Source organism: Acomys minous (genome assembly GCF_964271855.1).
Source record: "Acomys minous genome assembly, chromosome: 17".
In the NCBI taxonomy this organism is placed as follows: domain Eukaryota; kingdom Metazoa; phylum Chordata; class Mammalia; order Rodentia; family Muridae; genus Acomys; species Acomys minous.
This window is the reverse complement of record NC_140500.1, coordinates 21,576,503-21,600,576: the sequence shown is the minus strand read 5'-3', so window position 1 is coordinate 21,600,576 and position 24,074 is coordinate 21,576,503. Positions and strand designations below refer to the sequence as shown.

Here is a 24,074-nt window from a genome sequence, read left to right as displayed (position 1 = left end):
GAGCCTGGGAGGACAGAGAACCTTAGCTGTTAGTTGTCACCTTCCACCTTATTTGAGAGGGTCTCTTGTCACCACACTCCCTCCTTCCCCCAGGCCAAGAGCCTCCAGCATTGTAGTCATTGTCACCTCCCATCTCCTGGGAGCACTGGGACTGCAGCCACACCCTACAGAATCTACTGTAGACTCTGGGGATCTGAACTCTGGCCCTCAAGCTTGCACAGACATGTCCATGGAGCCACGCCTCCCTCCAGTCCCGCTTCATCATGTGTGTGAGCTCTGGACTCCATGATGATTTAGAGTGGGACACCTAAGACTGCAACACAGGAGGGGTCAGCACATGTGCACATGCGTGTAGTTGGTGTGGTTCTTGTTTAGAGGACATGGAATCCCTAACCTTTGAACAAATTTCATGATTAAAACCTGAGCCCTCCACAGGCATAGTGACACACCATTAGTTCCAACACTTGGGAGGCAGAGGCCAGCCTGGCCTACATAGAGACTTCCAAAGACAGTTAGGGCTACATAGAGACCCTGTCTTGAAAAACAAAAACCATAGTCCCTGCACTCGGGAGACAGAGGCAAGCAGATTGCTCTGAGTTCGAGGCCAGCCTGGTCTACAAAGCAAGTCTAGGACAGCCAAGGCTACACAGAGAGACCTTGTCTCAAAAAAACAAAAAACAAAAACAAAAACAAAACAAAACCAAACCCAGAAAAACAAAAACCAAACAAAACCCAGCTGATCCCTCACTATTTCCCTCCCTTTCCTTGTGCTTTGAAAGAAGAAACTCTTGGTGCATCAAAACCACACTGCGCCCTTCATGAGGGATATGGACAGACCCTTCCCTCCTTAGGAATGAAGTCAGACAGTTCAAACTCAACTTGAGATTTTAGAGCTGTTAAATGTAGAAGCAGGAATCTGGAACCAAACTCCAAAAAAAGATAACTAGACACCTTTAACCCCAGCATTCTGGAGGCAAGGCAGGTATATTTCCATGAGTTGAGGCCTGCCTGGTCTACATAGTGAGTTTCAGGACAGCCAGGGTTACACAGAGACCCCATCTCAAAAACAAAAACAAAAACAAAAAACAAAACAGAGGAAGGGAGAGAGAGAAAGAGAGGAATTTGTCCTAAATCATCAGCTACAGAAGAGCCAGGCCCAGGTGGCACTGGACCACTAGGCCCCTCAAAGCCCGCCTTCACACTTGGCCAAGGGTTCCACTGCCCCCACGTTAGCACTCCCGTCTGGGAAGCAAGCAGCACTCCAGGCCGGTCTCCGGCCTACATACATCTTGGGAAACTCTAATTTGGACAAAAGGGACAGAGACCAACAAATCTAATAGTTTTATGTGCTTTCAATGTGAAAATTCAAGTCCACTACCAACACCTCCCCTTGCAATTCTATGAGGTAAAGAAACCCGACTACACTGCAGGTCCTTGAGCAGGGACAGTGACGGTCAGTCTGCATCTCCACTGTTAGGACATGGTGGTGCTCAGTAGGTGCCCATTACTTCTGAACATGGGCTGAGGTATGGAGCAATCTGTCCAGGGTCTAGGCCTCCTGGCTGCTAGGCCAAGAGTCTGCAACAGTGTCTGGTTCTTTTCACTTTCCAGCACTTGGCTGCAGAGTGGACTGGGGGTTAGTCTTCTCCCTGTTAACAAACATCAAAGACAGAAGAGGCCCAGTTCCTGGCATTTTTGTACATAGATTTCGCATAGATTTATTTCTGTGTCATGTTATATATAGACCTATTCATATATACCTTTTTTCAATATACAATCTATATTCCCTTCCCCACCAAAACTACAGGAGGAGACACAAATCCTTCCAGGATTTCCACTGGGCTTCCTAAGGTGATCAGCTAACAAAGAAACATTTCTTAACATCCCAGAATAGCTGTCCTCAGGCCCTGGGGTCTCTGAAGCAGCAGTACTCCCAGGCCCAAGGAGACGAGAGAGGACAAGAAACAACTGTAGTGTGATGGGTTCTGGGATGATAATGTCCAGCGACTCCCAGAATGGCAGACTGGCTCCAGAACTCTAAGGCTGGGATGAAGGTGGAGACCCCCTTCCCCACGGCTTTTCAGATGCAGCCCAATAGGCAAGGGGAGGGAGGAGGAACTGCAGATCAGGCATGCAGGGGTAGGCATGGTAGAGACACCGTGGGTGGTGGAGACAGCACCCTCCATAGGATGCCAACCTGCTCAATGATGGGAATAGGCAGAAACAGTGCTGAGGGAAGAAAGATGAGAGCAAGCGTGGCGGGGAGAGGCAATGGAACACATTCACAGTACCAACATAACGTGACCTGTGCTGGCCTCCTCCCTTAGGAGGATGTGCCTTATGCTTGGGGGTAGAGGAGATGAAAGGTCATGACCTAGGATTATCAGCTGGCCAGGGGACAGGAAGGCTCTCTGAGGACTCCTAAGGGGTAGGCAGGTAGGCAGCTGGGACCCCACATTCCCAGGGAAGAAACAAGTCCTTTCAGTTCGACTTGGACCAAATCTTGGCGCTCCCTCGGAGTCTGGCAAGGGGAAGAGAGAGAGAGGGGATGCAAAGGGTTCCCTAATTCCTGGAGGACACCCCCATTCCCAACCCCATGCAAATGACTAAAGCAAGTGGAGCAGCCAGGTCCCTGTGGTAAAAGTGGGGTACCCAGAAACAAGCAGCTCCCACATGGGCTCACCCCTTGCCCTTTGAGGCTTTCTTGCTGGGCTGGCGCTGGTTGGTGCCAGAGGCTGGTTCTCTCAGTTCTGTCAGATGCTGCTCAGGGTCCTGAGAAGTGGCTGCAGCCGCCGCTGCTGTTGTAACTTTAATGGTTTTTTTAAGGTTGGCAACCTATCAGGATGAAAGGAGGTTATAGAACCGACAGGTCCTGGTTATTTTATCAGTCGGCCTCAGGCACAGAGCAGGTGCCAGGCTGGGGAGCAGCGGCCCAGCACATTCCCTGCCTGCTTACCTCACTCTCGATCTGCTGCTTCAGGCCCAGCTGCTGCTCCTTGTGCTGGTTGGCACGGCTGACTTGCTCCTCGATGCCTGACAACACAACCTCACAGCCTACACACCTGTGGGAACCAGGGCAGATGAAACGTGTCAGCAGGAGGCGGCTGTGATCAGACTCAAACAATTCAAAAGCAACCTCGGAGCTAGACTGGAAACCCTTGCCTGAGCTGGGAACCCTCACCAGGGCACCTGGGAATCAGCTACAACAGTCTTCACTTTCATCAGCAAAAACCCCGGGGCAGGATAAGAAAAGGACAAGAAGTAGCCGAGTGATAAGTACAATGTGGGTGGGGTGGGGTGTGTGCTGCAGAAATGGCTCAGCGGTGAAAAACGTATATTGCTCTTGCAGAAAACCCGTTTGATTCCCAGCACCCCCATCAGACTCCAGGGAGATCTGCCACCTCTGGTCCCTGTGAGCACCTGCACTCTGCAGCAAACCAACCTCTTGACCACACACACCCTAACAATAGTGAAGATAAATTAAAACAGCAAGATAAGACTAGGAACCAGAAACAAACTAAGTGCCAGGCATGGTGGTTTGTGCAGCGGTGTATGCACGGTGGTGTGCGCAGTGGTGCACACCTATAATCTTAGTACTGGGAAGCAGAAGCAGAAGGATTTTGAGTTCAAGGTCAGCCTGGGCTACATAGTGAAATCACAATAAAGTTAGACAGGAATACAAAGACGAAAAGGAAAATGAGACCTATGGCCCGTGGTGCCATTTTACTAAATTTAGCCTAAGACAGTGACAAGCTTCCCATTAGGAACCCTCAAGAAACTGGGCAGTGGTAGCGCATGCCTTTAATCCCAGCAATTGGGAGGCAGAGGCAGAAGGATCTCTGTGAGTTCAAGGCCAGCCTAATCTACAAATACAGTTCCAGGACAGCCAGGGCTACACAGTTAGTTCAGTGGTTAAGAGCACTGTCTGCTCTTCCAGAGGTTACAGTGGCTCACAGCCATCTATAATGGGATCTAATGCCCTCTTCTGGTCTATAGGTTTACATGCAGGCAGAGAACTGTATACATAATAAATAAATAAAAAAGTAAACAAGGCCCTCTTTGAGCCTCTGTTCCCTCAGAAGCCTTTGGAGGAGAGCACTGGCCTCTCTTCTCTTCTCCCGGGTTGATCCTCCACAGCCCAGTCACGGTCTGGCAAGTTCTCACCACTCCTGCAGGGTCCGGGCGATGGCGCTGAGGTCCTGGCGCTGGATGTCCCGCCCAATGCTGTAGTCAACCTCCAGGCGCTGATTGCGCTGGTCCAGGGAGCCGCGAAGGACGTCAGCGTACACGGCCTCAATCACAAGGTCCTCCAGCTGGCGCACATTCCGAAGGGCCAGGGCCTCCAGCAGCACTGCATACGGGATACACTGGGTCCAGGGGTCAGACCAGGATTTGTGGGGTTCAAAAGCCAAGAAGGACTTCCCAGAATCCTCTTCCCTCTCTTCCCCATGGCTTGTGTCCACATTCCTCCATTGCTATACCCAAACCATTTCCTAGACAATGTTGGTTCTAAAGCAAAATGTATTAGAACCTCAAAAACACCATCAGAAAAGGGCACATTTTGTTTTCCATTCTTTTGTTTTATGGTATTTTGACACAGGGTCTCATTTTACAGCCCAGACTGGCTTGGAACTCACTATGTAGTCTAGGCTAGACTTGATCTCACATTAATCCTTCTGCCTCAGACTCCCAAGTGCTGGGTTCCAAGAGACAAGACACCAGACTCAAAAATGACTATCTTTTTTTTTTTTTTTTTTTGAGACAGGGTTTCTCTGTGTAGTCTTGGCTGTCCCGGACTCTCTTTGTAGACCAGGCCGGCCTCCAACTCACAGCAATCCGCCTGCCTCTGCCTCCTGAGTGCTGGGATTAAAGGCGTGCGTCACCACACCCAGTAGGTCAATGTTAAGAACATGACAGATGTTCCCCTGTTGTGCCTCCCTCCACAGCACAGTGAAGGAGCCTGACACCTTGCTGGTGCTGTTCCTTTGGCCACAACTCAGGATGTTGTACTAGGTCAGCTCTACATCATGGGGTCTGCAGCTGCTGTTTAACGCTTAGACTTAGCCACAGGGCAAACTGGCATTACCCCTGAGAACTCCACAACCAGGACCTGAGACCAGCAGAAATCACCAGGCCTCAATCTACTTAGCACTGGGGTGACGTCATGTAATGAGGGCTAGGGCCCACAGCACACACAGGTGTGTCTGCTCACACAGGGTTCACTTTAGCAAACACAAGCCCAGCGCTTGCTGCACAGGAAAGAACCCCATTTCCAGCCCCGATGCTTTGCTGGCCTGGAACTCTCTATGGTGAGTGAGAAAGGATCAGCCTCCTACTGGCTATTTTAACCCCAAGCACAAAATAGGATGAATCAGAACTTAAGTTCAAATTGAGTGACTGTTGGCGTAATGACTGCAGTAGTGGGGTTCTGTTTGACACCTAGTCAAGGGGAGGCCAATGGCTCTTCTGGGGCAGACATAAAACAAAATGTGTCTAGTTTTGGACTGGTAGGTCACAGGACTGTCACTCACCTTGACTTTGGCAGCCAGAGTGACGACTGACAGATGTCGAAGCTTGTTCTTCTGAGCCTCGGTAAGTGGGGGAAGATTCCTGGCTTCAGCTAGGCAGAGGGACAGAAGACTTGGAATCTTAGTTTTAGCAGCTTCCTACAAGTTTTCTGCATCAATACGGTCTCACATTGCCCAGGTTCACTTATGGCATCTAAGTAGGGCATGCCAGGAAATTTCCTCCTAGTCTCTCCCAAAACCACCCTTTTCCTGCCTCCGTAGCTCCACAGCTCTGGCCCCTATTTACCTAAGTAGTCAGCATAGGTCCCATAGGCGAACACTGTGAGCAGCCGGAACGTGGAGGCAAAGTCGCTTTCTGCCAACTGCAAGAACACAGGGGAAGAAGTGACAGGAAGGACCTCTTTCTCGCTCTCTCTTTTTTCTTTTCTTTTGAGACAGGGTTTCTCTGTGTGCAGTTTTGGCTGTCCTGGACTCGCTTTGTAGGCCAGGCTGGCCTCAAATTCACAGAGATCAGCTTGGCTCTGCCTCTCGAGTGCTGGGATTAAAGGCGTGCGCCACCACGCCTGGCCGGAAGGACCTCTTGTGAACTCAACTTTCTGCCCATCCTTCCCAACAGTACCTATCCTCGTCCATCAGGGCTCACGTCTGCCAATAGCCCTTTGCACTGCTATGCATCCAATTCCTACTGAGTCAGCGTTGAGAACATTCACTGTTCAGAGTCTCTCTCTCTCTCTCTCTCTCTCTCTCTCTCTCTCTCTCTCTCTCTCTCTCACAACCACACACCCACACCAGACACTGTAAACTAAGTTGTTGTGGCCCTTGGAGGGTATAGTTTGTGGTCTCTGCTTCTCCATGTCCTCATAGTGAGGTGGTCTTACGCCATGCATTAGCATCTCTCTCCTATCACCGCTCATCATCCTCGTCCGTCACCTCTGCAGGGCTCGCCTAACAGTATCTTTTAACAAGGTGTAAACCCAGCATCTCCTCACCTGTAAGGACCAGCAGAGCTACAGCCCTCAAAGTAAATTCTTGCTAAGTGACCGACCTACATTTCTGTCCATTTATCTGATCTCTTTAACTGGAATGCAAGCTAGAAATGCTTTGCTTTGCCTTAATAACAAGCTTTACTCCACTGTAGATAAAACTGGGAACAAAAGATAGCCAGTTTTCTGTTGAGAAGCAATCCAAAAACCATTATATCATCCGGTCCAACCACACGCTAACACTTGACTCAGTCTAGCCACATGCAGCTGTCAGCCTCTCATGACACAGGCTGGTGCCTCAGTATTGGCAGTCCACTTGCTCTATACTTTAAGCTCTTGACTCAGCCATTTCTGTGAATGGTTCTCTTTGCTGTGTTCGTAGCAGATTGCCTTTGTCTTTGGGAAGAAGACAGTGTAAGTGACACTTGGGGAGGTAACATAGTGTGAAAATTCAGTATGCTCATTCTTTCCAGTTTTAGGAGACTTGAGACTTTCTCACAGTTTTACTTCTGCAATTGTGAGGGGAGTGCTTTTTCCGTGTTTTTCCTCTTTGCAGCTCTGAGAACGGAACCTATTGAGAGCCTTCTATACTAGAGCCAAGGGCTCTTTCACTCAGGTACAAACCTACTCCTTTTTGAGATGGAGTCTAAGTTGCCCAGGCTGAATTAAAATTTATGATCCCCCTATCTTTTAATTCCAAGCTCTGAAACGGAGCCCAAGGCTCCACAAGTGCCGGGCAAGCACTATCAGCGGAGCTGTGGGATGGTTTGCATCATCATTTTTAACAGAAACCTGAGACTTATAAGGTTTCTCTGCACAAGGTGACATGATTTTTTTTTATTCTTGTTGTTTTGGTTTTTGAGACAGGGTTTCTGTGTAGCTCTGGTTGCCTTGGTACTTGCTCCGTAGACCAGGCTGGCCTCGAACACAGAGATCCGCCTGCCTCTGCCTCTCGAATGCTTGTGACATGATATTAAGAGGTACCATGCTGGTGGACAAGCTGCAACTTCCAAGTATTCTGAAGGACATGATCTTTTGCTTAAAAATTAAACATGTGTGCTTGTTTCAGCAGGACATATACTAAAACTGGAACAATATAGAGATTAGCCCGGCCCTCAAAGACAACATACACATCTGGAAATTGTTCCATATTCTTCTCCTCCTCCTTTTTTTTTTTTCCCCTCCAAGACACAGTTTCTCTGGGTAGTCCTGGCTGTTCTGGAACTCACTCTGTAGACCAGGCTGGCCTCGAACTCACTAAGATCCACCTGCCTCTGCCTACCAAGTCCTGGGATTAAAGGTGTGCACTATTGCCCGGCCCATAGTCTTAAAAAAAAAAATCTGCATATGGCATAAACTGGATTGCCCCAAGCTCAAGGACAGTCCAGATGATGACAACTGCTAGTTTAGGGCTGCCAGAGCTACACAGTGAACCCCTCTCTCAAAAAGGCTGTGTGTAAACGGAGGGGGACAACCACGTTTACAGACCCCTTGCCTCCGAAGAGAAAGGAAGACTCGATTACTTTTTTTTTTTCCGTGTTGAGAGTTGGTGATCGTTACCCTCCCTGTTCACCTGAGTGGTTGGTTAGTGGTTACAAAACCATCCCCCCCATTCTTGGGGGGAAACCGTGGCTCCAAGGTTCTCTGTGGACTACCCAGGCAAGTAACCCACCTCTCTAACATTGGGCAAATCCAGCAGTTCCCCAAACACGTAGACACCAGGGGCCTCCAGCACCTGGTGGATGAGTGTGGCCAGGGCTGCCCCCTTAGCCGACTTGGCAAGGAGCAGAAACTGCTCCTGGTTCTGCCCTGTCACCTTCACCTCCGCACTCATGGCTGCACGGAGGGGCGGGGCTCTGGTCTCGAGTTGCCTGGAGCTGCAAGGAAAGAGGAACGTGAAACTACAGGTCCCTGAACCCTGCCACGGTGGTCAGCTCAAGGCCAGGGAACGGCACTCAAAAGGTACTAAGCCACTTCTGCAGTGAGAAATCAGGTCAAAAGGTCTAAAAAAATAGACCTAGGGTTCCTTAAAGTTGGCCACATCCTGGCTGCCACGCCCACCCTCTCCCCCGATTAGGGGGCCCTAGTCCCAAGCCCCACCACGTGCACCCCATTGAACTCCAAGACGGAAGCGGCGGTGAGGCAAGCGGTGACACATTGTATCCACCCCAACGACGACGACGCACCCCCAGCTCCGAACTCATGTCCAGCACGTGCCCGCAACCACGTGACCTCACCTCCACGCTCCTCACTCGTGGCTCCACCCCCTCCCTTAAAGAGGCAGCCCAAGGAGAGCGAGTGCGTGCCCGAGGCCGGGTCGTACCCTGGGACAGACTGCGACCGACAGCTACCTGGAAGCCTCGTTTTCCAGCGCACGGGGCGGGGCGGCCTCTCCGTCACCTCCGGCAGCCGCTCCCCGCCTTTCCTGCCACCTCCCTACAAGGTCGCTCTAGCCACTCGCTCTATGGCCAGTTTCCGGACGTACTTCCGCTCCCGGGAGACGGGTTCCGGGCGGCTATGGCCCACTTCCGTTTTCCGTCCGCCGGAGATGCGAACCTGGAGCGTACTTTCCCCCCTGTAGATAAAGCTTTTTTGGTGCAAGAGCGGTGGATGCGGGGTGCAGAGAAAATCGAAGCTCCGTGGAAGTCCTGAGTAGCCGGGTCGCCCGGGAGGTGCGGGAGAGGAGGGGAAGGAGACACGGAGCTCCCACGGCGACGTGAGCTTTAGTGGAAGGCAAGAAGGCAGAAAAATGGGGAGAGAGGAAGGAAACGTGACCAGAAGTTAGCGGTAGAGATAATTTGGGTAGTTCAATCACTCATGTTTTAAAAGTCTTTCGAGACAGGGTTTCTCTGTGTAGCCTTGGCTGTCCTGAACTCGCTTTGTAGACCAGGCTGGCCACGAACTCACAGCGATCCGCCTGCCTCTGCCTCCCGAGTGCTGGGATTAAAGGCGTGCGCCACCACCGCTCGGCTAACCACTCATCTTTTTTAAAGAGCAGAAGAAAAGTTTAAGAGCTAGAGGAGCCAGGAGTGGTGGAACTTCCTCCTCTCCCTGGGTTTTGGAGGTAGAGGCAGGAGTTCAAAACCAGCCTCAGGTAAATAGCAAGTTCCAAGCCGATCTGGGCTACAGGAGAGAACCTGTCTCAAAGGAAAACAAAACCTGAGGTTTTCTCTATTGAGTTTTCAGAGCTGTGCTTTGTGACCAGAGTTTTGGCTTTGGTCATGGCTAGGACACATAATAGTTATGTTTTGAGGGTACTTGAATCTCAGCAGGAGAAAAGTTAAGTGGAACTAAGGCAGATGAGGAAATTTATAAATCCAGGAGGCTAAGGCAGGAGGATTGCTGTGAGTTCGAGGCTAGCCTGGGATATAGTGTGAGGTATCCTGTTTCAAAAGATTTAAAATCCTATTGTGGTGGTGGTGTTACACCTTTAATCGCAATCCTTAGGAAGCATGGCAGGTGGATTCCTGAGTTGGATCAGCCAGCATTTTCTGCACAAAAATCCTACTAGAAACCCTTCAAGGGGACATTACGGGTCAGGAGGCAAGGCAGGAGAATTGAAAATTCGTAGAAAAACCTGTGTCATATATAAGACAGAGGCCTAAGGACATGAGTTTTGGGGCTGGAGAGATGGCTCAGAGGTTAAATGCACTGACTGCTTCTCTGGAGGTTCGGAATTCAGTTCCCAGAAAACACATGGTGGCTCACAACCATCTGTAATGTAATCTGATGCCCTCTTCTGGCCTGCAGGTGTATGTGCAGGCAGAGCACCTTATACATAATAATAAATAAATCTTTTTTTTTTTTTAAAGACATGAGTTCGCTAAGTAACCTGTGAGACAAAGGAACATAAGATCCAGTACAATGCATGCCTGCCTGATTCCATCACTCTTCTAAAGAAAACGGGGCACAATGGTAGCATGCCTGTACTCTAGCACTTGGAAGGCTAAGACAGGAGTATCTAAGCCAGGCTTGATGGCGCACACCTGTAATCTCAGCACTCAGGAGGCAGAGGCAGGCAGACCTCTATGAGTTCAAGGCCAGCCTGGTCTACAAAGTTAGTCCAGGACAGCCAAGGCTACACAGAGGAAACCCTGTCTCACAAAACAAAAAGGCAGCAGTATCTTAGGTTCAAAGGCAGTCTAGCTGCATAGTGGTGTATGTATCACCTCCAAGTCCAAGAGGGTGCTATAGATCTGAGATTGTTGGGGAGAGGGGAGAAAAGGACTAGAAAAAAACGCAACAAGGAAGGAGAAATGAGAAGTGATCTAGTCTTGATTTGCCTTAAACCACCTGTCCTGGTTTGCCTTCTATTGCCATGATAAAACACTGGCCAAAAACAGCTTGAGGGTGGATTTTTTTTTTTTAAAGATTTATTTATTACTTATACAGTATTCTGACCACACGGGTGCCTGCCGACCACAAGAAGGCACCAGATCTCATTACAGATGGTTGGTTGTAAGCTACCATGTGGTTGCTGGGAATTGACCTCGGGACCTTTGGAAGAGCAGCTGGTGCTCTTAAACCTCTGAGCATCTCTCCAGCCCTTGAGGGTGGTGGATTTTATTTGGCTTACATCACAGTCTATCTTGAAGGGAAGTGCTGGTACTGAGCGGAGCCATGAGAAATGCTACTGCCTTGCTCTCTAGGACTCACATTCAGCACTTTTGTTTTTGTTTTTGTTTTTGTTTTTCGAGACAGTTTTTTTGTGTAGCCTTGGCTGTCCTGGACTCACTTTGTAGACCAGGCTGGCCTCGAACTTACAGCGATCCGCCTGCCTCTGCCTCCTGAGTGCTGGGATTAAAGGCGTGCACCACCACCACCCGGCTTCAACACTTTTCTTACACCTCTCAGGACTACTCGCCCAGCAGTGGTATCACTCACAATGGGCTGGGCCCTCCCACATCAATCAATCAAGAAAATAACCCTAGGGCTGGAGAGGCGACTCAGCATTCAAGAACACTTGTTGCTTTGCAGAGGACCTGGGTTCAAGTCCCACCACCGACAGCCTCCATGACTCTACTTTCAGGGCATTGAATGGGTCATGAGGCATGCATGTGGTGCATATACATACATGCAGGCAAAACACAAGTTTTTGAAAAGAAAACATTTATCTATAAGCAATATGATAGGGTCATTTCCCTCTTTCCAGATTATTCTAGCTTTTGCCAAATTGGCCAGCCCCTATCCCCAAAGAAAACCAAATGAGTTGTTTTTTTGTTGTTGTTGTTGTTTTTTTTTTTGAAACAGGATCTCACTAAATAGCTCTGGTTATCCTAAAATTAGTTAGATAGAGTGGGCTATCCTCTTAACTCATAAGAGATCCACCTGTCTCTGCCTCCCAAGTGTTGGGATTGAGTTATACACCATCACACCTGTGTCTAAACATTTTTTTTTTAAACCACTATTGTGACAGCTCACAGACAGAAGCCATAAGTTCAACCAGAGACTATTATGGTTGACATGTGGTTGCTGGGAATTGAACTCAGAACCTCTGAAGAGCAGTCAATCCTCTTAACCTCTAAGCCATCTCTCCAGCTCTAAATTTTATATAACATTTTCCAGGACATGGGAAAAGATAGAATGCTTATTCTATGAAGCCAGAACTGTGGTTTGGACCAAGCAGAAGCTGTAGAAATGAGTAGTGGATAACATGAAAGGTGTAAAAGAAAAAGAGTTTTGTTTTTTTTTTAAGATTTATTTACTATTATGTATACAGTGTTCTGCCTGCATGTACATCTGCAGGCCAGAAGAGGGCATCAGATAACAGATGGTTGTGAGCCACCATATGGTTGCTGGGAATTGAACTCAGGACCTCCAGAAAAGTAGTAAGTGCATTTAACCTCTAAGCCATCTCTCCAGCCCAGGAAAAGTGTTTTAAGGATGATGTCATAGGGCCTGAGAGATGGCTCAGTGGCTGAGACCTCTTGCAGAGGACCTGGCTTCTGTCCCCAGCACCTACATAATGGCTCAACTGCCAAACTCTAGTTCCAGAGGGTTTTGATGCCCTCATCTGGCCTCCACAGGACTGCACATGTTGTACATACATAGGTTTAGAAAAATACTCATGCACATAAAAATTATTTTGTCTTTTGAGACAGGATTTCTCTGTGTAGCCTTGGCTGGCCTCGAACTCACTGTTTAGACAGGCTGACCTGCAACACAAAGAGATCCACCTGCCTCTGCCTCCTGAGTGCTGAGATTAAAGGTGTGTGCCACACCTGCCTAAAATCTTCAAAAGAAAATGACAAGTTAGGCATAATGGCAAACGCCTTTAATCCCAGCACTCAGCAGGCAGAGGCAGGTGGATCCCTGAATTCCAGGACAGCCTGGTCTACAGAACAAGTTCCAGGACAGCCAGGAGTACACAGAGAAACCCTGTCTAAAAAAAGGAGGAGGAGGAGGAGAAAGAAAGAAAAAATAATATTACAGCTAGGAATGGTGACCTAAACCTATAGTCCCAAGAGTTAGGAGGCTAAAATAGGACAACAAAACGTCAAGGTGAGTTGCACAAAGCTTTTCAAGTACTGAAGAAATGGGTACATGGCCTGGAGAGATGGCTCAGCCGTTAAAGACTAGGCTGACAACTAAAAAGAGTGCAGATCACTTTAAAAAAGTTTTTTTAGATTATTTATTTATTATTACATATACTGTGTTCTGCCTTCTTGTACACCTGCAGGCCAGAAGAGGGCATCAGATCACATTATAGATGGTTGTGAGCTACCATGTGGTTGCTGGGAATTGAACTCAGGACCTCTGGAAGAGTAGTCAGTGCTCTTAACCTCTAAGCTATCTCTCCAGCCCTAAATTTTATATAACATTTTCCAGGAAATGGGAAAAGATAGAATGCTTATTCTATGAAGCCAGAACTATTTTTGATAAAATCAGTCAAAGGCAAAACTAGATTGGAACCTATAGGTCAGCATCACTCAGTAACCAATACTGAAATTGTCAGTGAAAATATTTGTGAACTGAATCCCAAAGTGTATGGAAAACTGACTATTTCAGAACTATCTCGAAACTAGACATAATGGCGCATGCCTATCATATCAACATTCAGGATACCAAGGCAGGAGGATTGTTCTGAGTTACACTGTGCGATGCTGTCTCACCGAAAAAAGAAGGTACAAGAAAGTTGAGGTGATATTACACATATATATGTGTATGTATATGTGTGTGTGTATACATATGGATGCATGTGTAGAGGTTAGACAACTTTCAGCAGTTGGTTCTCCTTCTGCCATGTAAGTCTTGGTATTACACTGAAGTCATCAGGCTTGGCAGTAAGTGCCTTTACCCACTGAGCCATCGCACCAGGTCCTAAGAAGGTAGTCTCAAAGAGGACCAAGATATAAACACTAGCTTTATCAGATTCCGAGACATATATTATGGCATATATAAGACCATGGTAGACCACATGTTTAATGTATGTGAAGCCCTAGGTTCAATCTCCAGGATGAAAAGAAATCCTAGGGTTTTTTTTTTGTTTTGTTTTGTTTTTTGAGACAGGGTCTCTGTGTAGCCTTGACTGTCCTGGACTCACTTTGTAGACCAAGCTGGCTTCGAACTCACAGCGATCTGCCTGCCTCTGCCTCCCGAGTGCTGGGATTAAAGGCATGCGCCACCATGCCGGGCCCCTGAAATCCTAGTATTAATAGACATATAGACAGATGGGCCACTGGGGCCATAATAGCCCAGAAACAGACTCACATATTGACAGCTTGATTTATGGCTGCATCTTTGAGCAGGAAAGAAAGAACGTACATTTCACTGATTCTGAGAACTGGATATATATGTAGACATAAAACTGAATCCTTAATAGTGGACCTGGGAGCTGAGGACATGAAAGACTGGGATAGACTACAGTCCAGTGCTGTAGACAACCTTGTAACCGCCATTTTAAACTTAAATTTGGGGTTCTTTACTGCCTCTATCTCCCTTCCAACCCCCCAACCCTACGTAGGAGAGAAAGGTTAGAAGGGACAGGAGATGTGGGTCTCTTTACACTCAGTTCTGGCTGGTTAGGGTCCTCAGGTTCTTTGGGAAAATGCCAATCTCAGTCATCAGGATGTCCAGCAAACACAGCTGCCCCCTTCTTTCTCCATCCATCCCGTGAAGCACCGTCTCTTCCCAGCCTCTCTGTGCTCTGGTATTTACACCAGACTCCTCAGAATTCAGCTACCTGCAGCTGGCAAAGACCATGGCCCTCTCCGAGCCTCATGAGGCAGTTATTCGCTGTGGATAAACTAAAAGTAGTTCCATATCCCACACATGGGATTGAGACAAAACCACGGGGGCGGGGCGGTGATGGCGCACACCCTTAATCCCAGGCCTGGGGAAGATCTCTGTGAGTTCAAGGCCAGCCTGGTCTACAGAGGGAGTCCAGAGCAGCCAAGATTGTTACACAGAGAAATCCTGTAGAAAAACAACCACCACCAACAACAAACCAACTACATTGTAGCCAGGTGGCTAGACAAAGCATTTAAAGCTAGGGTGTAGGCTTGGGGACTTGCTAGTTCCCCATCATTCCAGGGGAAAGGAACATAGCCCGCCATTGTGGGTTTGTTTAAGTAGAACATACATCATTCATTCAAGCAGGATGTTCAACAAGTATTGCGTTGTAAGTAAAAGGCTGCTCAAGCTCCCAGGCAGGTAGGGCCTGAGAACCTGATCTTAATTTCACCTTATGATCAAAATGGAGGCTTAAAAACAAAATGGCTTCTGTTATGCTAAAGACAGAAGGCATTAACGGAGGAGCTACCATTTTAAGCAGGTTACAACAGTTTGTCACAGGAGGCATGAGATCCTGTCTAAGAACAACCAAGGAACAAAATGCCCCTGAGGTAAAAGGCCCTCTGTGTTTTTTCCTGGAGCTTCTCACAGTTCCCCATGACACCATTCACCAAATGTCATACCTTTGATGTGTCCCAACACTACAGAGTAAATATAAACGGCTCTGGAAGATAACTTAGAAGAGTATATCCATGAATTCAAGAGACATGTGGGGCACGTAGGCTGCGTGACTGTGGACCAACAGGCATGGTGCCAGAGTGCAACCAGAGACCTGGCCAAACACCAAACATCTCAAACCGGAGATCGGTAGAAGTAGAACCGATCCCTCCTTGTGTGCCCCGGGAACGTAGGATGGCCACCCCCAACTCCCAAAGTAGGTCCCTGGTAGTCACGAAGCCAGTGTCTGGATGCAAATAGAGCATCACCAGCATGCCAGCCACAACCAATAAAATGTATCCACCCCGCCCCCCCCCCCAATAGTACTTGTTCACCGCGGAATAAACAACATAAGCTGCTTCACAGAAGATAGTCTACAAGTTGTTTCACTTGAGCTGTAACACTTGAAGAGCTGTTTCAGAGAGGGCTTTTTCTCTTTCCGGACATTTACCGGGGGATCCTTACCGGCAAGGACTGAAGTGCCACTGTCGCCAGCCGCACTGCTTGCTGCTCTGGCTGGCCACCTGACCTCTCTGCTTCTCATCCCTCTCGGTGAAGGGCTATAATCTCACGAAAGAGCTGTAACACTCCGTGGAGAAGACCTTCTCCCGCCTCCCCACTACCAGCCCCGCTCCCCCCATCCCGCCCCCTCAGCTGGATCTGGAACCCTGCAGACCCAACCCGTTCCAGACTCTGCTTCATTTTTCCGGGTTTGGTGTGTAGCACCCGGAGGGACTGAGCAGAGCGCGGAACCACAGACAGGTCCTCTCTACCTATAGTCCTGTTTGGCCTGGATCTTTCTAGATCTCTTCCTCTGCTTCTGGATTATAGTCTGGGATATAAACCAGGTGAGAAGTATTTAATACTCATTCTAAACGTAAGATCGGTACATTTGGCAACATTGTTCTTCAAAAGGCAAGCCACCAGAAGGGTGTATGGGTCAGTTAGTAAAGTACTCACCTAGTATTCACAAAGCCCCGGGGTCAGTTCCCAGCACCACATAACCCTACTCTGGTGCTCCAAGCCCGTAACACCAGCACTCGGGAGACTGAGGTAGGAGGATCATCTTGGTTACCTAGTGTTTGAGGCCAGTTGGGCTCTGTGAGACCCTATCTAAGAAAGACCACCAATGTGAAGAGTCTGGGCCCAGGGAGATGATGGCTGAGTAGGATGCTTTCCATACAAGCATGAGGACCTGAACTGACTATATCAACTCCCAGTACCCGTGTGAAATAGTGCTGGGCACAGTAGCATACACTTGTAATCCCAGTTTTGGAGATTCAGAGGGAGACAGGAGTTCCCTGGCCAGTTAAAGCTAGCAGAACTGGCAAGTCTCAGCCCAATGAGAGACCCCCATCTCAAAACAAGGTGGATAGCTCCGGAGGAATGGCACCCAGGGTTGTTTTCTGCAGGCATATATGTGCAGGGGGGTAATGGTGGGGGAACTAACAAAATATATGGCCAGGGTGTGAGGCTCCATGGCCAGTCACGAGAGAGAGAGAGAGAGAGAGAGAGAGAGAGAGAGAGAGAGAGAGAGAGAGAATGGTTCAATATACTTATTTAAAAGATGTGTCTAGGATGCATAAAGAACCACACAGGAAAAAGAAAAACAAAGCTGGACGCCTATAACAATAAAGTTATAAATGTGAACTAAAGGTTTGAGCAAACACTTCACAAATGAAATCTGCAAGGTCAACACACAGAAGAAAACTTCCTCGACTTCATTTGTGATGATGGAAATGCAAATTCGAGCCACAATAAGTGGCATTGTCCACACCAGAGCTGCTAAAACTAAAGCCTGAAAACACCAAATGCTGACTGTGCAGAACAAAGAGGTGCTCCTACACAGACAGTGAGAACACTAGGGGTTAAATGTTTGTTCCTAAACAGACTGTCCTTAGTTACATAGCCCAGATTGGCCTCAAACTTAGCAGGTTCCTGACTCAGAGTATTGGTGTACAGGGGTGTACCACCATGCCTGAGCACTTAAACCACTTTGGAAAAAAAAGAGTCTAGCATCTAATAAGGTGGGATAATTTAACTCCTATGTATATAGAAACCACATATGATGTTATTACATATATTATCTCCAAAATTAAACTATTTTGTTAAAGAATGCATACCCATTCATAGAAACTATTATTAGGAAAAATGGGGCTGGGTGGTAGTGGTGGTCACCTTTAATCCCAGCGCTCAGGGAGGCAGAGACAGAGGCAGGGGCAGGAGGATCTCTGTAAATTCAAGGCCAGCCTGGTCTACAGAGTGAGTTCCAGGACAGCCATGGCTACACAGAGAAACCCTGTCTCGAAAAAACAAACAAACAAACAAAGAAGACTAAAAATAAGGAGGCTGAGGATATAGCTCAGTAGAGTACTTGCCTAGCATGCATGCATGCATGGGTTCAAGACACAGCATGGTGTAAACTGAGCATGGCAACCTATGACTATAATCTCAGTATTCAGGAGGTGGAGGCAGAGGATCCTTCTGAACTATGTAGGCAGTTTGGGCTATGTGAGACCCTGTCTTTAAAAAAGAAAGAAAGGAAGGGAGGGAGGAAGCCATATATATAGTACACACACACCTTTAGTCCCAGCACTGGGAGGCAGAAGTGCAAGTGGATCTCTGTGAGTTCAAGCCCAGCCTGGTCTACAGAGAAAGTTCCAGGACAACCAGGGCTATATAGTGAGACTCTCGTCTTTGGTGAGAAAGTGGGAGACACACACACACATTCACACACACACACACACACACACACACACACACACACACACACGGGGGGGGGAGAGAGAGAGAGAGAGAGAGAGAGAGAGAGAGAGAGAGAGAGAGAGAGAGAAAGAGAGAGAAATCATTACACTACTTTCCAGTGGTGAGGATTGAGTAATATAACTGGGCGGGGACACACTGTCATTTGGACTACACACAAAACTATTCTATAAGGTGCTTACATAGAACGGTTGTGGCTAGGTTATAACTACTCCCTCTAAGTGCTCGTGTTTTATGTCTTGCTATCTTTACATTCATGTCTATTACCTTTCAAACCAAGAAAGGCTTTAAAAAGCATTCACTTCAGGGCTGGAAAGACAACTTGGCAGTCAAGGACACTGACTGCTCTTGCACAGAAGCAGAGTTTGGTTCTAGGCATCTACATCAGCGGGCTTGCAGCTGCCATTTCCAAGGGATCTGATGCTCTCTTCTTACTCCCGTGGGTACCTGCATGCACACGGCACACACAGAGACACACAAATGAAAAAACAAACAAAAATCTTTTTAAGGGCTGGAGAGTTGGCTCAGTGGTTAAGAGCACTGTTTGCTTTTCCAAAGGTCCCGGGTTCAATTCCCAGCACCCACATGGCAGCTCACAACTGTCTGTAACTCCGTGATCTGACAGCCTCACCAATGCACATAAATTTAAAAATTAAATAAAAATATTTGCTGGGCGTGGTGGCACATGCCTTTAATCCCAGCACTTGGGAGGCAGAGGCAGGTGGATCACTGTGAGTTCAAGGCCAGCCTGGTCTACAAAGCGAGTCCAGGACAGCCAAGGCTAACACAGAGAAACTCTCTTGGGGAAAAAAATCTTTTTAAAAAGGAAGACACAAGACTTAAAAAAAAAAAAACCACTGAATTCAACACCCTACATGACCAAAATTCTAGCAAACTAGGAGTAGAAGAGTCTTCCTGAGTTTGTAGAGATCATGTTTATTTGTCCATTTTATTTTTTGTTTTTGGTTTCCCTGTGCAGCCTTGGCTGTCCTGGACTCACTTTATAGACTAGGCTGGCCTTGAACTCACAGCGATTGCCTGCCTCTGCCTCCCAAGTGCTGGGATTAAAGGCATGCGCCACCACGCCCGGCTCCTTGTTCTTTGTTTTTGACAAGATTTCATTATGTAGCCTTGGCTGGCTTAGGCAGTTTATTGGGGCTTGTCATGGTGTCACACGTCTTTAATCTCGGCATTTGGGAGGCAGAGGCAGGTGAATCTCTGAGTTTGAGGCCAACCTGGTCTACATAGTGAGTTCTAGGCAAACCAGGGGTATTTAGTGAGAATATGTCTTTAAGAAAACAAAAGGAGGCCAGGCGAGGTGGCGCATGCCTTTAATCCCAGCACTTGGGAGGCAGAGGCAGGCGGATTGCTGTGAGTTCGAGTCCAGCCTGGTCTACAAAGTGAGTCCAGGACAACCAAGGCTACACAGAGAAACCTTGCCTCAAAAAAAAAAAAGAAAAAAGAAAAGAAAAGGAGGGCTGGAGAGATGGCTCAGTGGTTTAAGAACCCTGTCTACTCTTCCAAAGGTCCTGAGTTTAATTCCCAGCAACCACATGTGGCTCACAACCACCCATACTGAGATCTGGTGCCCTCTTCTGGCCTGGCATGCAAGCTCACATGCAGGCAGAACATTGTATAAATAAATAAATCTTAAAAAGAAAGAAAGAAAGAAAGAAAACAAAACAAAAGGAAGCCGGGAGTGGTGGTACATGCCTTTAATCTCAGCATTCAGGAGGCAGAGGCATGTGGATCGCTGTGAGTTTGAGGCCACCCTGGTCTACAAAGCGAGTCTAGGACAACCAAGGCTACACAGAGAAACCTTGCCTCAAAAAATAAATAAATAAATAAATAAATAAATAAATAAATAAAAAGAAAAGAAAAAAGAAAAAGAAAGAAAAGCTGGGCATTGAATCCAGGGTATCGTACTGTAAACACCATAGCAGAAGTGGTTTCTCTAAAAGCAAGGGCAAACAAAGCACCACTCCTCACTGCTTCTATTCAGTGTTGCAGTAGTCCTGACCTACACAACAAAAGGAAGTTGAAGGCATAGCATCGGGAAGAAGAAGAAGAAGAAGAAGAAGAAGAAGAAGAAGAAGAAGAAGAAGAAGAAGAAGAAGAAGAAACTACTGTCTTGCAGATGGCATGATTGCTTTTGTGGAAAATGCAAAAAAAAAGTGGACAGAAAAATTGTTAGACACAGAGAGTCAAGGTTGTCAGCTCTAATACCCTGCTGCAGAACAATTGTGTGGTTATGTATCAGCACAACCAAACAAATGAAACCATTGAAAATGCAATCCTGAAAAACATTACAACGGAAAATCAGAATAGGTCCCAGTTGTAAATAAAGCAGAAGATGTACATTATCCATATGCGAAAAAATTAGACACCACTGAAAGACAGGTAAGAAGACCCTTAACAGGGCTGGAGCAATGGCCCCGCAGTTAGGAGTGTTTCCTGCTCTTCTGACTTCCGTTCCAGCATCCACATCAAGTAGCTCACAATGACCTGAACTCTAGCTCCAGGGAGTTTGATGTCCCTTTCTGGACTCCACAGGCTTTCACAAATGTGTAGGTGCACATACACATAACTGTAAATAAATAAATTGTAAAAACAAAACAAAACAAAACAAAACAAAACACTCAAGAAGGCCCAAGTAAAGGGAAAGATAGCTCAAGACCGAATCATGAAATTTCAATATCAAAAGAAGTGGTTATAGACTGGGAACATAGCTCAGCAGAGTTCTGCCTTAGCATGTGTGCAGCCCTGGGTTTATCCCTGTCCTTTTTTTGGTTTTTCGAGACAGAGTCTCTCTGTGTTAGCCTTGGCCATCCTGGACTCACTTTGTAGACCAGGCTGACCTCGAACTCACAGCGATCCGCCTGCCTCTGCCTCCCAAGTGCTGGGATTAAAGGTATGCGCCACCACCACCCGGCCTTCCCTGTCATTGAATAGAGCCTAGATGTTGCCCAATGCCAGTAACCCCACTGCTCAGGAAGCAGAGCAGGAGGGTCAGAGGTTAAAGGTCAGCCTCAGCTACATAGTGACTTCTTGGCTAGTCTTGACTATCTGAGCTTCTGAGACAGTGAACCATAGTAAGCCACCCCAAAAGACAATTTTAATTATATAGACAGAATTTTCCTGCATTAAAAATGGGAAATTTAAGCTGGGTGTGATGGCGCACGCCTTTAATCCCAGCACTTGGGAGACAGAGGCAGGTGGATCTCTGTGAGTTTGAGACCAGCATGGTCTACAAAGGGAGGCCAGGACAGCCAGGACTAAAACAGAGAAACCCTGTCTCAAATTAAAGAAAAAAAGGAAACTTCATTTCAGATCTCTTGAGAACAAGGGTAGGAGTGCAGAGGATAGAAATGTTGCTTGAAAAAACCATTGCAGTGCTCATTGTAATTATGACCACCAGAGTAAGCTCTTCGCTACTGTCAATTGCAATCTTTATATTTCTCCTCTCCAAAAAGGTTGAAACAAATAGCTGTACAACAAGAAAAATTAGCTGTGATAATACAAAGGCTTGAGAGACAAGAGACAGAGGAGCTAATGTTGTCACCTGCTTAAACGCCTGTCCCTCTGTTGAGACCTACTTTAGCTCCGAGCAGAACTGTGGCTCCTCTGTTAATACTTGTTGTCGCTCTTAACCTCTCAGGAGTCAGTTTGTCTCAAAGTCTCCAGTTTGGCCATGGAGTAAGATTAAGTTCAGGCTCTCAGGCTCTACCTGCCCGGGAGCTTGAATAGTCTTTTACTTACAACTCAATACTTGTTGAACATTCTGCCTGAATTAATGAGTTATGTTCTACGTAAACAAAAGGACAATACCTGGCTATGTCCCCAAGCCTATATCCTAGCCAATCAGCTTCAAATGCTTTGTCTAGCTACCTGGTTCAGCATACTTGGAACAAAGTTGGTTTTTCTTCTGTTTAGCTAAATCAAAGTGATGTAATGCTACCCTTCCCTTGCTTCCCACCTGGCTACCTGGTTATGGTTTTTCTTATACAAAAAAAGTCTGCCTTAGAAACAGACCAATGTCACAGTTTAGCTCTCTGAGTCCACTGTGTCCCTGGCCGTGGTCACTCTTAGGGCGTGGCACTCTAATAAACCATCAATATCTTCATCAATATCTTGAGCACTGAGATTGGTGCTCAAGTGGTTTGTGTGCCAATTTTTGTATTATTACACAAAGGGAACAGAAAATGTTTAGTTGTGAACCTGTGGTACCTAATGAAATTGAGGATCCAGGCAGACAGCCCGTTGATGATGGGTAAGAAGCCTGGCTCGCTGGAGTGGACCCCAGCTTATTGGCATGGAGTGAGAGTGCCTAAATGTCTAGTTTATGTGTGGGTTCATAAAGATATAATTGTACCTTGATAAACAGAAAGGGGGAATAAGATTAGCTGAAAGACACTGGATGGTGAAAAAAACCTGCTGAATTAGGTCAACCTGTATACTTTAAAGATGTTTTAACATCACAATGGAACTCAGGGAGTATGTTACAGTGGGGAAGAGGTTTTGCCTATATTTCCATAGGTGATGAAAGACTATGGGTTGCATCAAAACTGTTAAAGATCCAGTCAGAATAAGAGAAACTTTGATTCGAGGCCAGCCTGGTCTACAAAGCGAGTGCAGGACAGCCAAGGCTACACAGAAAAACCCTGTCTCGAAAAACAGAGAGAGAGAGAGAGAGAGAGAGAGAGAGAGAGAGAGAGAGAGAGAGAGAGAGAGAGAGAGAAGCTTCCAAATGAAAGGCAGGACTCAAGGAAGAGACACAGAAAAACAGCAATGCAGACAACGAAGAAAGCAGAGCCCCCTGCACTGAGACAGCTAAACAAACCAGCTGAAGAGGAACAAAAAGCTCATCAGACTGGCAGACTGGAAAACCTATCGCTGAAGGACAGATGTTCAGGACTGCAACTATGGAGGATCACCGCATCAGTGGCTGAATAGATTTTCTTCCTTTCTTTTAAATTTTAATTAATTTCATTAATTCATATTACATCCAGATTGTTATCCCCTCACTTGTATCTTCCTATGCCCACTCTCCCTTCCTCTTCTGCCCTATTCCTGTCCCCTAGACCACTGACAGAAGGGGACCTCTTTTCCCACACCATGACCACAGCTTATCAGGTCTTATCCGGAAGGCCTGCTTCCTCTTCCTCTTCCTGCCACTGGGCCTCCCCACCAAGAGGAAGTGATCAAATCAGGGATACCAGAGTTCATGTCAGAGGCAGTCCCTGCTCTCCCCACAACTGTGGAGAATGAACTGTCCATTGGCTAGATCTGAACAGGGGGTCTAGGTTTACTGTATGCAATGTGCTTGGTTGGTCCAACAGTTTGTGCAGGTCCCCCTGGGTCCAAATCCACCAGCCTTGATGGTCTCCTTGTGGGCTGAGTGGATTTTCATAAGGACATTTGGACTGTTAAGTTTGTGAGATTGGTAATTATTTCTATTGTAAAAGCTAAATTATGTACACTTTTTAACTTAAACAGAAAAGGCGAAGTTGTAGAGGAATTTTAACTCAGAACACAGCTGTTCTGGCAAGAGATCACATTCAAAGACCTTCTAGATCTGTGTGATCCATCCGAAACAGAAAACAGGACAAGAAGATCTGAGTTCAAGGCCAGTCTGGTACAGAGCAAGTTTCAGGTAAAGAAAAGCTTAGGTCCGGGTGTGGTGGCACATACCTTTAATTCCAAACAATGACGGTAAAGTTAGTTTGTAGAAGGAAGCACCCATGTTTGAAAGTGATGTCTAATTGAGTGCCAGAAAAGGTGACGAATCAGAGAAGATTTGACAGAATAGGATACGCCCAACTCTCATGAGAAGAGAGAAGAAAGAAAGGGA

The 24,074-nt window shown here is 47.0% G+C and overlaps 1 protein-coding gene across 6 annotated transcripts; it reads right to left on the bottom strand.

Moving 5' to 3' along the window:
• Positions 1 to 1,337: 1,337 nt before the first annotated feature.
• COPS7A (COP9 signalosome subunit 7A) lies at positions 1,338 to 9,018 on the bottom strand. 6 transcript variants are annotated; one of them, XM_084765151.1, is made up of 8 exons: positions 8,863 to 9,018; positions 8,184 to 8,388; positions 5,815 to 5,890; positions 5,532 to 5,620; positions 4,165 to 4,367; positions 2,957 to 3,062; positions 2,684 to 2,835; positions 1,338 to 1,649 (listed from the first exon to the last, which is right to left on the bottom strand). In XM_084765151.1, exons 2-8 carry the CDS (start codon positions 8,343 to 8,345, stop codon positions 1,601 to 1,603), a joined length of 837 nt encoding a protein of 278 aa, XP_084621277.1. In that variant the 5' UTR covers positions 8,346 to 8,388; positions 8,863 to 9,018; the 3' UTR covers positions 1,338 to 1,600. The 6 variants fall into 6 exon arrangements, with proteins under 6 accessions (XP_084621277.1, XP_084621276.1, XP_084621275.1 ...); XM_084765150.1 differs by having other exon boundaries at positions 8,835 to 8,993; XM_084765149.1 differs by having other exon boundaries at positions 8,749 to 8,974.
• Between the last annotated feature and the right edge of the window lie 15,056 nt (positions 9,019 to 24,074).